General features: G+C 37.7%; 1 protein-coding gene across 2 annotated transcripts in view; it reads right to left on the bottom strand.

Annotated features, from left to right (window-relative positions):
• Positions 1 to 676: 676 nt before the first annotated feature.
• Positions 677 to 14062, bottom strand: part of PIK3CG (phosphatidylinositol-4,5-bisphosphate 3-kinase catalytic subunit gamma) — a 33510-nt gene continuing 20124 nt past the window's right edge. For both annotated transcript variants that reach the window (XM_030238242.2, XM_018910267.3), the window contains exons 7-11: positions 13620 to 13710; positions 10393 to 10523; positions 9674 to 9785; positions 7648 to 7805; positions 677 to 2904 (exon numbers count right to left, since the gene is read on the bottom strand). In XM_030238242.2, coding sequence (XP_030094102.1) covers positions 2623 to 2904; positions 7648 to 7805; positions 9674 to 9785; positions 10393 to 10523; positions 13620 to 13710 — 774 coding nt within the window. In that variant the 3' untranslated portion in view covers positions 677 to 2622. The remainder of the gene's footprint in view (positions 2905 to 7647; positions 7806 to 9673; positions 9786 to 10392; positions 10524 to 13619; positions 13711 to 14062) is intronic.

The following is a 14062-nucleotide window of genomic DNA, read 5'->3' as shown; positions in this document are numbered from 1 at the left end:
TGAGGCTGGACTGCCTCAAACTACATCTCTGTGTTGTTTCTCCTTGTGTCAGGGCTTCCCACAGAACAGGTCAGTGGTGGGTGGAGGTTTCCAGAGGGACACAGAATGCAGCCGGTAATCAGCCGCATGATCGTGCAGCCGTTTGTTAGGAGATCCTGGTGCCCACAGCTTGTTCTGTGGGGAAAGAGGAAATTTGGCAGCTGCTTTTGATCTCCCAAGAGTCAGGCTGGCCCAGAAGACACAAGGCAGCCCATCAGAGCCCAGGCAGCCCAACCATAGGCTTCATGGGCAAGGAAAGCAATGAAGAGTCTGAGAATTTGCTCAGCACTGAGGTGTTTCAGGTGTCTGCAATAAACACAATTCAATATAGCACATTGTAAACTGCTGATAAAAGTCATCAGTGTAAGTTTAGTGCAGGACTAAACTGCTTTCTTCTGGGTACAGATCATAGACCATTTTCCTGCAAATAGACCTGGGTACAGATCATAGACCTTTTCCTGCAAATAGAGGCTGCTTAAAGAGTGCCATTTCCCTTGAAGTTGTGATTAGCATTTATTTCCCCATGCTAGAGTTAAATTTAGCACTAGATCTACTTATTTTTTAAAACTAGGAACTTGCTAAAATCTTCAGATTTTTCTTCATAGAACAAACCAGGAATGAATAAAGTGCTCTTCGAAAGTGGCAATATTCTATTCACATTTTACAATTATAATAATTGCAATTCTAATACTATAGACTATTAAATTTCAATATATCTGACATCATGCAGAGTTATTATTATGGAACTAAAACAATTCCTCTGAGTGGGACTTCGAATATAATTTCTTACTGAGATCAGGTATTCTTTAAGAAACTGGATAAAAATATTTACATGTATTTTGGGCTAAGCTGCTTATTCATGAATAATAATCAAATTAATAGAACATATCAATTTATTTCAGATCTATAAAATACAAATCTAAAAATATCATTTTACAGACAATATTCACCATTTAGTTTATATTTTAGTACGATCTAAAGCCTATCTTGCCCAGAATAATAATGTAACAGAATAACAAAATAGTCTACATTTTAGCCTTAGAGATTTCCTTAACTGGAGTTTACCATTTACATCAAAAATACTTGCGCACAATAAACAATTAAACATCTACATTTCGAGAATAGATTGGCTACATCTCATAACTGAGACACCGATTACAGTACATTTATTAAAAATCCTTCAAGAATGCACTCAGTAGTAGCAGTAGTTAAAATCAACAGTTCTGTGAAATGATCAAAGCAAATGATAACGGAATTTGAAAATTCAGTTAATCATTTATAGGTAATGTAAAGCCCACGTAACACTACAATGAAGGAAGAAATTACATGGGCACAAGTGCAAAACAGCAATATTATCAGCCATCTTCTCTCTTTGGTAAAAATCAATTAGCAGGAAGTATACCATAATAATTCAAGTCAAAGACTAATTCAGGCTATATGTCTTTTTCCTTTCCTACCTTAGGCAGACTTGATTTGCAGGCAATCTACAGTAGAGAGTTACAATTCTACTTAATACTGCCCATTTTTTCCTCTTTTAAGTTTAAATATTGAAATTAAAGTCAAGGGGTTTTTTTCTTTCATAAATAGCTTTTCAGTAGTATTGTTTCTTCAGGAATTTAAAAATAAATAGCAAAATATACACAACTTCAAAGATTACATTTAATTCCTTCTAGGTATATCCTGAAAATATATCACCAAGGAATAAATAACTTTGGATTTCTCAGATATTTGGTAACGTGTCAATTACTCTTAGATAAGGAGTTTTCTCTGAGGGATAAGGAAGTACCATTGCTTTTTCTACAAAGATTTTCCTACACAGGTGGAATTTTAATATCTTTACACTAAGAATATGATCTGTAATATTATATGGATGTTACCCATTAAAAAGTACAGTAAAAAAAATCTTTCAAAAGTAAACCTTCAGAACTTAATGTTCAAGTCTGAGGAACTTCCCAGTAACTAAGAAGTTCTCCTGGCAGTCAAGATTGGTTGTCTGTGTCAGGAGGTTACAGTAATACAAAGGCAATTTCCTCCAATGGCAGAGCCAAAGCTCTTTTCTACTGACAACATATTAAAAATCCAGAAAGGACAAAATGTTGAGGAAGGGACAAAAGAGAAGGATGTAGATGAAGAACACTCATGTCTAAACCATCCTGAGACACAAATGGATTGTCTACAGAGATTTCACTATAACCATAGATTTTATGTAAATTCTTCTGGTTTTGAAGGACTTGACCTTCATGAACAATTAAGGTCATAGGGGGTTTGTCAGTTATCATCTTACTCAACCTCCTCCTTATATTTATCTGAAATTATTGCTAAAGAAAGAAAAAAAATCCAAGCCAAAACAGAAAATGAACTAAAAGAATCCAGCAACTTGAAGTGTCATTAGAAATGGACAAAAAAAATCTTATCTGCAGGAAGATCTTCTGGAGGGGCAGAGTAAAGTCCTTGCCTTTTTCAAGATCATTTAAACTGCCAGAAGAGTAAAGGCAATTTTGACTGCTCATTTATTCGAATTCAGAAATAACATGTAGGTTCACTAACCTCCTATTCACACCCATAGTTAATTTACATAAAATATTAAGCAGAATGCTTTTCTACTCCTTGTTTGATTCCAAGCACAAGATGCAAAAACCAGTTAAACTGCACCGTCCAGCCCTTATCTCTGCAAACCTCTATCTGATCAAGAAAATGCTTTTTGGCATCTTCTTCACTTTTCCCTACTGTCAGTGCATCCCTGATATATTCAATATCTTCTTTGCTGGTTAATTGGGGCATTCCAGTCATCAGCATCATGGAAAACAGGATGATCAGCAGGTTTGTGTGGTGTCGGAGAGCTAAATAAGCCTTCACACATACATCCTGTGAGAGAGAAGAGTTTTTTGTTAATTGAGGAGATGAATTGAGAGGGATGGTGTAGGAACTTCACAGGACTCTCATTAACCAATGCCATTCAATCACTCTAGTGTCAGTGACAGGACACTCAACAGAGCCATTCAACTGAGTTAAAACTTGACACAAACTTCTGCATCTGCTGCTCAGTGTAATTTCATTCACCACAGCTTGGGCAACAAGACTGTACAACAAACAGCTCTTAATACTACATTAATTACAAAAGCAAAAAACCTTAGCCTCACCAGAATTTCAAGATAATTTCTCTACCACATAACCTCTTTCTGTGGCTGTTAAAAAAAAGAAGAATAAGTCACTGTCTTCCTCTCCTGTTGGGATGTTCCCATTTAAAGACTGTGGCTGGCAAGTGAGACTGAACAAAGCAGCACCTCCAGGGGATTGCTCTTCATTTTCTTTAGATGCTTATTAACTGTGCAGTGGTGACGGATTATTTAACAGGGAAGATTTTCAGCCTTGGTGTTCTAAGGAATTTTGCTAGCTAACAGCTCTAGTCTTCAGGCACTCTGCCTTGCTGGAGGACTTCTATGTTCTATGCTCTGTCATTCTGGATTCCACAGGCTTTTTTTTATAGCCTTCTCATTTCCATGTATAAATAATCTGTGCTTAACAACAGAACTTTTAGAAGAATGACATTTCTGCAGCTTGGAAAAACAAGCAATGATTTAAAAACAATTATTTCCTGCTAATCGACTAATACACAACCTGAAATTATTCTTCTTATATTACATTTATAACTCATTTACTAGCAGGAATAAGAACAGTGCAACGAAGACATCAATCATCAATCAACTAGAAATTAGGTCTGCAATGCAGTAATGTAAAAATATGAAAAATATTTCCAAGAAGGTTGTTATTATTTAAACCACAGCTGAAGCACTGCTAATTTTTACCCAATTAAATATTCAATTTAACCTTTCAACAGCTGTATATTAAGCTTTTGAATAATATTTGGGAAATCCAAGTATTTTAATGCAAACTTCCAACAAATCCCAACAGCACTCTAGAACACAGGGCATTTTTTACAAGATACATGGGTTTTTTCTTCTCTGAAACAGGAAGAAGTGCACAAATAATCTTAACAACTATCACTGTTTACATCAGCAACACCAGGACAACCAACTAGACAGGTTAGGAACATCCTAAGGAAGGAAGATGATACATTGAAGATCTGTCTGTACAATTTCTTTTTTTAGTATTACCTGGGAACTTAAATCTTTTACTCTATTCCCAAATAAATTATGTTCTGAAATAAGATTATACTTATGAACACCAGTATCAGTTTAGTTCCAGCACAGCAAAGGATTAAATGAAATGGTCAAAGCACAGTTTACAATAGAAAACGCCATCACCTTATCACAGGATCTCTTCATTATAGCAGGAGAAAAAATTTTTAAAAGAAATTTTATTTATGTATTCTCAACTTCAAACAGAGAAATCTTGTCACAAGAGTTAGTCTGTGTTTTGTTACCCTTGAAAGAGATGAAAGGTCTTTATAGTTTTATCAAAGAAGGTTTTACATCTCTGTATGGATGATGCATCTCACTGCTTTGGGTGTCTGAGACAGAAAAACAATTACGCAGTCAACAAAAAACCTGGTATCACTGCATCTTAAAGGCATTCCTTCCAAGAATTCAAAAGATTTTAAAAAAATCTGCATCTGCTTGTTACAGTTGTTTATTCATTCAGGAACTGGATGTGGTTTTGCATTAATATCTTCCAAGAAAAGGGATTTTTACACTTCTGAAAGAGGCAGTGAGAACCAAAAATAGCCCAGACGACAGGTATGTGTCAAGGGCACACACATGTTTACTGTGGGATTGAGAAGAAAGCTGCTAACTCATCTAAAGCCATAGGCAAAATGAGAGGAGCTGAGGAGAAACCAAAATCCCACTGCCCAATAGGAAAAAAAGGAATAAGCATTTTGAAAGCCTGAAACTGTCCTAATTATTATTATCCTAAAATCCAGGCATTTTTATAATATAAAGTGTCCAAGTTCTGTTACACAGGCCATCCCTTCCCTGTCTGCAAATAAGTATTTCTCAGTGACAAATTGGGTACGCTCCTACTTTCTGTCACCTTTGTTTGACAATCCAATACATGAGATTTTGTAATTAAATAAATCCACTCTTCTGCGGTGAACTTTGGTCAAAGTTATTTTTCATTTTAACCTTCTCCATTATCTGCAATATGAGCTCTGGCTAACACATCTGCACGGACTATGTCCAGTGAATAACAAAGAAATAAAATTTTATAAAAGTAGATTATTAGGTTAATAAAAACACCAAAAAACAAAACTCCTTTGTTTTTTACACACTGTAAAAAACAAAGGAGTCCTCTGAAGTACAAACTGTTTTACTGTAGTGAAGTACAAAATTATGAGAGATGTTCTTGAAAATTAATGAAGGATAAAAGCTGAGACTTTTCCATTAATACATGAATGAGTCAGCAGGCAAACTGAATGAATCCCTCAGTATTAGGAAATATCATGAAACAAGTCAACTGGAAAGTGAAACTACAATTTTGGGGTTTTTTTAAACTCTGGCCATGTAATTAAAACACATACATTTTTTATAGCTATATATGTGATGCAAATCTTGCTCTGTGTTACTCTTTTACTTGTATAGAAGTATTTTATTTATTACTGTTCTTTGAGACAGAAAAGACTTTTAATGTACTACTGCAATAGTGCTATATAAACAGTAGCTATTGCAGCAGAACTATTGCATTTTTTGGTCAGTTTATTGTTGTCTGTGCCTAACTCATGTCACTTAAAATGCCCAGATCTCATATCACCATCACAGCTCACAACAGTAAAAGCACATTAATTACCTTTTATCTGGCTAAGGACACTAGTGGAAATGGCATTGGTGCTATCACAGCACTCCTAAACTGTGCATTAGTGGGATGGTAGCAGTACTAAGAAATGGTACCAGGGTAACAAAAAGTTTATTTAGTCAAACCCAGGACTCCATGATGGAGGCATGATGTATTGAAGAGAGGCTATGACTAAACTTATTTCCAATTGATTTTGGTATTTGGGCTGCTGAAGTAAAGGTCAGAATCTCTCTAAAGAGCTGGATGATCCTTATATATGAAAACAACTTTACCTCACTGAGGACACCTTTCAATTCTCCACACTTTTAGCACACTGTCATGCTTCTAACTATTTTCTGCTTCCAGAACAGAGGTCTTCTTTGAAATTACATACCCCAGACTGGTGTTTCAGTCACATACCTGCATGTGATTTACAGCTGCAGCAACAGCATCATTGTTGTACACAGCACAGCTCACAGGCTTCCCTGAGAGCACGGGCTCAGCATTCCCTTCCCATGTAGTTCCCTTCCCACAGTAATTCCAAACCATGGTAAACCCCACCCTAACATCTTTTGATCTACAAGACCCCTTCAAAACAGTTCCACTGTGATAAAGGCAGTCCTGGCAAAAATGAAGATTCAAAGATTGCAGCTGGTTCTTTAATTTTTTTTAGAAGTTTGGACAGTGCCTTCAAACAAAGATCTTTGGTTTTTCTTCGCATGGGTCCTCTCCACGCATGGCCTCTCCCTTTTGATTGTCTCTGGTGGACAATGTGATTTGTCCTAGCATAAGAATACCATAAAGTGGAAATTGCAAGAAGATCCAAATGGATCCCCATCCCTGGCAGGGAAGCCTGCAGGATGTGTCCAGCCCAAAGATGGGGAACACTCATTTTTGGATGAGTGAGTAAAAGCACTGAGATGCAACCACATATGGAGACAAAATTCTGAAGTAACTGCATATGTGTTCAAAGGGATATAGTCACCATCCACCAGGAAGAACCTTAATTAGGTACTTGGAAAACCAGACTCCATACTGGGACTACATCATCCACAAGGAATCCAGAACATGAAATTCAGGCTTTGGCTTTGACTCACTCTACAGAAGAATTTTTCTTTTAATATTATAAGGAACCTGCTTTCTAAATCAGACACTTTACTCAAAGTCTATTAAGACCTCAGACATACATGTACTTTTGACCAACCATGCTCCCTTTCATTTCATTAAACATAGGAACTGCATACTAAACTCCCTCTTTGGCCAGGTTCTACACTAGCTCAAATAATCACAACATGTTTGAAAGCACTAAATTTCAAATAGAAGCAGTAGAACATATTTTTAATGCCATTTCTTTCACAGTTAAATCTATCCATCCACTTCACAAACCACCATCTGAGATAGCTTAGGGTCACTACAGACTTTTACTCAGATGCAGCAGTCCAAGCCCCAGAACTCGAGGGTAGAATCAGGAGGGAATAACACTGGCCATGCCTGCTGATGAATGCCTCACACCTGCTCATACTCCACAGAGGCTCTGCTTAGAGCCATGAGTTTCTTCTAATTGCACAAACACTGAAGCCCTCTGCAAAGTATTTTCAATCAAGGCAAGAAACAAAGAAAGAACTGCATATCTGGTCTGCTGCTAATGAGCTTTTCAATGTGCCTTTGTGAATGTTTGAATTCTAGTTCCCGTAATTGTACAGATCATTTTTTCTCTTAGTTGGGCCTAAAAGATCCCGGAATTGTATTACCATTCAGTACATTTTATTAACATAATACCCAGGAGCCTAGACCTTTGAAAATCAAGGCACTAATGTTCATTTTAGAGGGTAAAAATAATTGCTTAATTGATTTGCAGCAAGATTCCCATTCTTTTACCTGAAATTTGTGGAAATGGAGACTTGTTTTCTTTCCGGAAGTTCCCATGACATACAGAAAATCTGGAGTCAGCACAAAAGGAACTCTCTCCTTATTAATTCCAAGGAAGCTTTTATAATTCCCAAGAATATGGCCAAAATCAATATGGAAAAGGTTACCTTCATAAAGAGAAGAAGAAGTCACGTTCAGACAAATACAATAAGCTGCTAAGAACACTTAGGTGTATTCACAGGAGTTCCAACCCCTTTTTTTCGGTATACTGATCACTCTAAAGTTCAGCAGAAAAGACTATTTTCTTTCTTTTTTGGGGAAATACATAATTCTGTCCTCTTTGCAAAATTACTTTTTGTTTATCTTTGGCAGTTGTTAAAAGTCTGGCAGAACTGCTGTACTATCTAAACATACACTCACAGCTTTTCAAAAATCAACCAAGGAAAGCTTGTACCTCATACCTGTAACAATCAGAGCATCACTACACGGAAAAGGCTTGGGGGTTATGTTTCAAATACCCATGAGATTCTGGCACTACCCATCTCCTTGGCAAATGTCATTGACTAGAACATGCTTTCTCCTCACAGACCTTCTAAACCACTCTGTGTGTTCAAAGTCTGCACTGTCACCCTTTGGATAGCTTTGAGAGAGTAGCAGGGCATCAGTTCCCACAAGAGTAATGAAAACCCCTCCTTTTAAGGGTCACTACACCTACAGGACTGGAGTGTGCTGCTACTCTCCACATTACTTTATTACTTTCACTGGCACTCAGGAAATGGATACAAGAGCATGGTTACTTAAAACCACAGATTTGTAGTAGTGCCATATTTATAAAAAAAAATAAAACTTGAATTATATAAGATGATACTTAATAGTGATCTGTAGGTGGAATATCCTTAAACATTCCAGATTTTAAGCCAGCTTTCACGTTCTCCCAGCCTACCAAATCTGAGTCTCTGCAGACCTCTCAGACTGAGATCCTTCTGGCTCCTGAGGCTCAAGAGAGATCCCGTTAAAGTCTCTGAGGCAAATCTGCTCATGACAACAGAACAACAACTCTTTGTCAGTTTCTGTCTACTGACCTGTGCCTCATGTTCTGCCAGTGGGAACAACACCACATTATATTATATATAATGTTGAAATTAAAGCATTTCTTAGTAATTTTTTCCCCAAGGGCTTCTGCTGAACTTTTTTACTGTAGTCTTCAATTAGATAATTTCTGCCTTCAGGGTACTTCTCTCCAGCCTTCAACTGATAAAACTTTAATATAATCAATAATAAATATTCAGCCTTCTAACTATTTTTCATCTCCTACCAGAGATTAATTATGAAGTGAGAGGATCATGAAACTAAAAGTGAATTCCTTAGGCTAAATAAAACTCCTCCATATGTACTGATTGTTCAGGGGTTCTTTCCATAGGTAAGTAGAATTAAGGATTAAACAATGTGCAGCTACAGAAGTAACTCCCAAAGTTTATAGTACAAAAAAACCAAAACTTTGAGTTTCCTCAGGATATAACCATCCCACAGATTTTAGTAGGTAAACAAATGCACTCCATGTACACTTATTTCCTAAAGTTTTTTACAACACTACACAAAGAAATTACATTCCTCAGAAGTGAGAACAGTCCAGCAACATCTGAATTCTGAAAGAACTCAGTTCCACTGAACACTGTGAGAATCACAGCCACACATCAGATAGATGAACAGCTGCCCGCTTTATAAAGTTTTTTGGTGTTTAGACCTTAGATGTAGACAGTAAAAAAAAATTGGTTTACATTTCTAATGACTTAGTTTGTATCAAACTGCTCCTTGGAAAATAATGGCATTATTAATGACAGATATCTCCAGCCTGTGCGAAGGCCAGCAGGGGTGAAAATACATTTCAATGTTACTTGACCTTGTAAGCACCACTGACAGAACTGGTTTGTGTCTCTTCATTCATTGTTAAATGCACTATTATTAAAATGAAACATAAATCTAGTGAAGTATAGACAGTCTGCACATCTATGAAATTCTCAAAAACACAACCCACCTGTTTCTGTAATCATGATGTTGTCATTGTGCCTGTCTCCTATTCCAAGTACAAAGGTTGCCACACAGTATCCAGCACAAGAATAAACAAATCTTTCCACAGCTGCCTGAAACTAAAAATAAATCTTAGAGAAGTTAAATGCTTCAATGCTAGGCACTAAATGCAACCATTCTCAAAGTTATGTACCTTTTGTTGAAATGTATCTATCAACAGTTAGGCAAACTGTCTTTAAAATACACCACTGCACAGCAGAGATCAAGATGACAGCCCTGCACTGCACCCCCTGTGCTGGCTCTATCCCTCAGCACAGAAAAGCAGCATAGAGCAGCTCACACAATCTGAGGAAAAAAATGTGGCAAAAGCTGCAGCAGGTCAGTGGATGTACACAAGCAAAGGAATTGGGACTACCCAAGCCTGCACCTGAATCCTCTAAAACCACATTGCCTTTCAGTGCTCTTAGATGTCATCTCAAGCTGCTCCTCATGTATCACTTCTAACTTCCATTGATAAAGGAGTGCTTTCAGAAGCATCTTGTCTCTCAGGAGCTTGGCTGCCAGCTGGATGCCAAAGGCTCATTTACACTCACCCGCAGATGAGTGCAGGAAAAATGAATGGATTTTTCAAAATCCCACAAGTAACAAACAGAAACATATGGGCTCAGTGCTCCAAAATCAGTAGGGTGCAATTAAAAATCCTTCCTAAAATTTCAAAGAGCTCACCTTCTCTTCAATCATGCATCTTTCCTTGAGCCACTGGTTTAGTATTTCATCCTTAAAAGCACCAGTGTTCCCAACTGTACTCTGTTGAATTTTGGCAATTGTTGTAGCATCTTTCACAATTTCGATCATTCCTTAAGAAAATAAGGAAAAGGTTAGAAGAAGTTATTAGATTTTTATCAAAGCATATTAAAAATACTCAAAATTAAATTTTAAACTATTTTTAAAAACCAACTGCAGACCTACATAGGTTGTGAGCAGAAATTTATTTGACAAGGAGCAATGGTTCCTGTTCATTCCCAGCTGAAACCAGCCAGAGCTCATAAAGAGCCTGGCATCAAAACTCCTCCTCTTTTAAAATGGATGTATCACATAATGAGTGGGACTCACTGCACAAGGCTTTTCCCAAGGAGAGGAAATATTCCTGTCCTGGTCCCAATTCACATTTTCCCCAGCTTCTCTCCAGCTTCACAAATACAAGGAGCTGAAAAAAAGCTTTTATTTTGCTGCAGTCCAGGGATGCAAGTATTGCCAGGAGTGTGACAGAGGAATAGAGCTGGCCTTCCTGCAGCAAATCCAATTTAAGCTTAAGTGAGCATATACACAGAGAGCTGAGAAATACCAGTGTACAGTGAGGTACAGCACTGGGATTGCTGGTGGAAAGCTCTGCTTGTCAGGGCCATGGGGTCTGTCCCTAAACTGAGCAGACCCTTGCCAAGGCACACTGGCATGTCACAGCAATAATGTGCAGAAACAGAGCCTTATCCTGCTCGTGCCAGCACGGCATGTGACAGAGAGGAAGCTAGAGGGAAATGCAGAAACAGAGGCTGCAACACAACCCTGCACTGTAGCCAAGACTAGCAAATGCAGTCCAGACTGGGCATGCCTACATGGGGGAAAGTCAGAGCTTAATAGAATTTTTTTGGTAATTGGAAATTTTTTTTTCCTCTGGTTCCAGTTCAACAGTGTATTCTAGCTTCAGCTCCAGTTCAGAGATCAGCAAGCAAACAAAAATACCTATTTCTCTCCAAAGCAATTCAAAGCAGCTTCTGAGTTGGTTTCAATTTAACTCTGTCTTAACCAGATAAATTTATTTGTATTCATAATCCCACCCTTTTGCAATTAAAGTGATTGAGTTATGTGTGAATATTCCTGTAACAGAGTAACAACACAGCAATCTCTTCCTGCCCTCTCTTCATGGCTGAATACCCCCTGGAGGTATTTTCTTCTGTCTTAAAAGTGGCCTGGATATGTTTGCCATAAAATTATAGTGGAAATATGACCTCCAAAACCCACCACCAAGACCACCAAATTAAAAAGCTTTGCATTTTGATCTCTGCTTGTCAAGCTGTTGTTTTTCTCCTGGGTGTGAGCTCCAGCTCCCATTCCAGCTGTTGCAAAAGCTTTCCCTGCCTGTGCTCACAAATCTCCCTCTGCCGGCCAACAGCTCCTTGATGGTGGGGGAGCAGAGCTGGCTCAGGAGGTGCCAGGGATAGCAGTTCTCAGCTGGGCTGCATTCAGCTGGGAGGGAGTGCTGCAGGAAATGCACCATGCAATGTGTTTCTGGGCCTCTGTGGTGACTCTTCTAAGAGGCAGCTTGAACTTTGAATTTTGGCAGTGATGCTGCACAGTAAGTAGTGGTAATTGCCCCACAGAGCCAGGAACATATGGACATGTCAAAGGGAGAGAGCAGGGTATGACCTTTTACCAGTGATACAAAGAGAAAGTCCATCCTACAGAGGTCTGCTTGGCAGCAGCAGTGGAAAGGACAGATGCTTCCAAAATGACAAACTGCACTGGATGCAATGTCTTTAACAGAATGAGAATGCTGTATGCAGGAGGAGGTGCCAGCCCCAGATGGAAGATATCTGTTTCCCTGTGCTCAGTGTAGAGTGGGTACTGTCCTTGTGTCAATACACAGAAACTGCCCAAGTTCCATGGGAGTATTAAGAGGGAGGGAAGAAGCAGCCTGGAAGAAGACCACATGCAAATATTGTCACAGAACATTTGCATGCTACTACTCTTTGGTTCTGCTCCAAACAAGCATAAGCTCTACATCAAAGTGTGCCACATTGGGCATCACTAATTTAGGCTGCAGGTATTCTCAGCAAACCAAGCAGGAGTGTTAATATGATTAACCATGCCCCTACTGTGGTGCTAAAAGGACGCTAAATGCTTACATCTCTCCCATGCCTATAGGAAAATCAAATATTTCCTTGAGACAGAAGAATGGGGAATCAATTAAGAATTATTGAACGAATAACAGAAATCTGTAACTCAAGTATGAAAATGCTAGAATTGCTGGCAGAATTCCTCCTTCTTCCTTTATTTTTTCAATACATTACATTGTCTTGAGATAATTTTAAACAAAATTAAATCAGATCCTAAAAAGCTCTCTAAAAAATTATGTTTAACACTTCTAAAGAAGAGAAACCCCCTGACATTCCTTATATTTATAGTTAGCATTTTGATGTACAATTTTCCATTTCCTTTATTAATAAAATTCTACCAATAAATACAATTAAATTTAAAAACATATATATTAGGAGAAAAGAAACTCTCTTATGTCACGCTACCAGGTATTTTATCATTGAGTTTGGGTTTTCTGCATTGCTGAAATATCCTGAAATCAAAAGGATGTTAAAAAATTTTATGTGGCAATGGATTTTAGAGAGGAAGTACATTACGTAAATATATTAAAGAGTTAAAAACAGTCTTGATTTTATTTGGATTTCTTACTTGATTTCTTTCACCACAAGTTTTGAAAAATTGATCATCTCTGCTGCAGGAACTAATGTTCAGTGAGAAATATTACCTGAGTATACTGTTAAGTAAGTATACTGTTTGTTGCTTCTATGTGATATAGGATAAGAAGCTTTAAGTCAGGAAAAAATATAAATGTTTTGCTCTTTATTTTATTCCTATCAACACATTAAAATACATCTTGAATAAGTCACACACTTTCACTGATATTTCATACTAGATACTGTTATTAAAGGAGCTTGCAGCAGAAGCCAAGCCATTGCACAGGAATCACAGCCAGTAAACAGCTCTGCTGCAGCTCAAGGAAGGGCAGAAACCACTGCCAAGCTGCACCTGAAAGCTGCTCACAGAAAGTGTAATAAAGTGCTGCTTACCTCAGGACTACAGCACGTATTAGAATAGCTCTCTCAGATCTTCTGTAAATATGGTATTTTGAATTTCTAATCACAGTAAGTGTGATCACATACCTATTTTGTTCCCTGTAGAAATGCAACCATATGGCAACAAACAGAGGTCCAAGGATTCTGCTTCCCAAATGGATTCCATAATGCGAAGAATCTAGTAAAAACAAATGGATATGCTGAGTTATTTCAAATTATTTGAACATTACAGATTACTCATACAAATAACACTTCTAAGACTTCTAAGATGGGGCTAAACTTACTTTGCTATTTGATTAAGAGATAAATACAGAAAGTGTGCAGCCATTCAAGATAATCAGTTATAGAACCAGGGTTTATATTTCTTCATCTGTCCTGCAACCAGGGAATCTTTACTCTTCTATAAAGTATTAATAAATATATTGTATGATTTCTACATAGGTGAGATTGAATGTGTTAGCAAGCATGTCCACTTTTCCCCATTAATACCTCCAAAAGCCCTTACAAACCAGTTGTCTGAAAGTAGAGTG

The sequence above is a fragment of the Serinus canaria genome, chromosome 1A, assembly GCF_022539315.1.
Source record: "Serinus canaria isolate serCan28SL12 chromosome 1A, serCan2020, whole genome shotgun sequence".
Taxonomy (NCBI): Eukaryota; Metazoa; Chordata; class Aves; order Passeriformes; family Fringillidae; genus Serinus; species Serinus canaria.
Note: the sequence above shows the minus strand (reverse complement) of the source record. Positions and strands in the feature narration are given on the sequence as shown.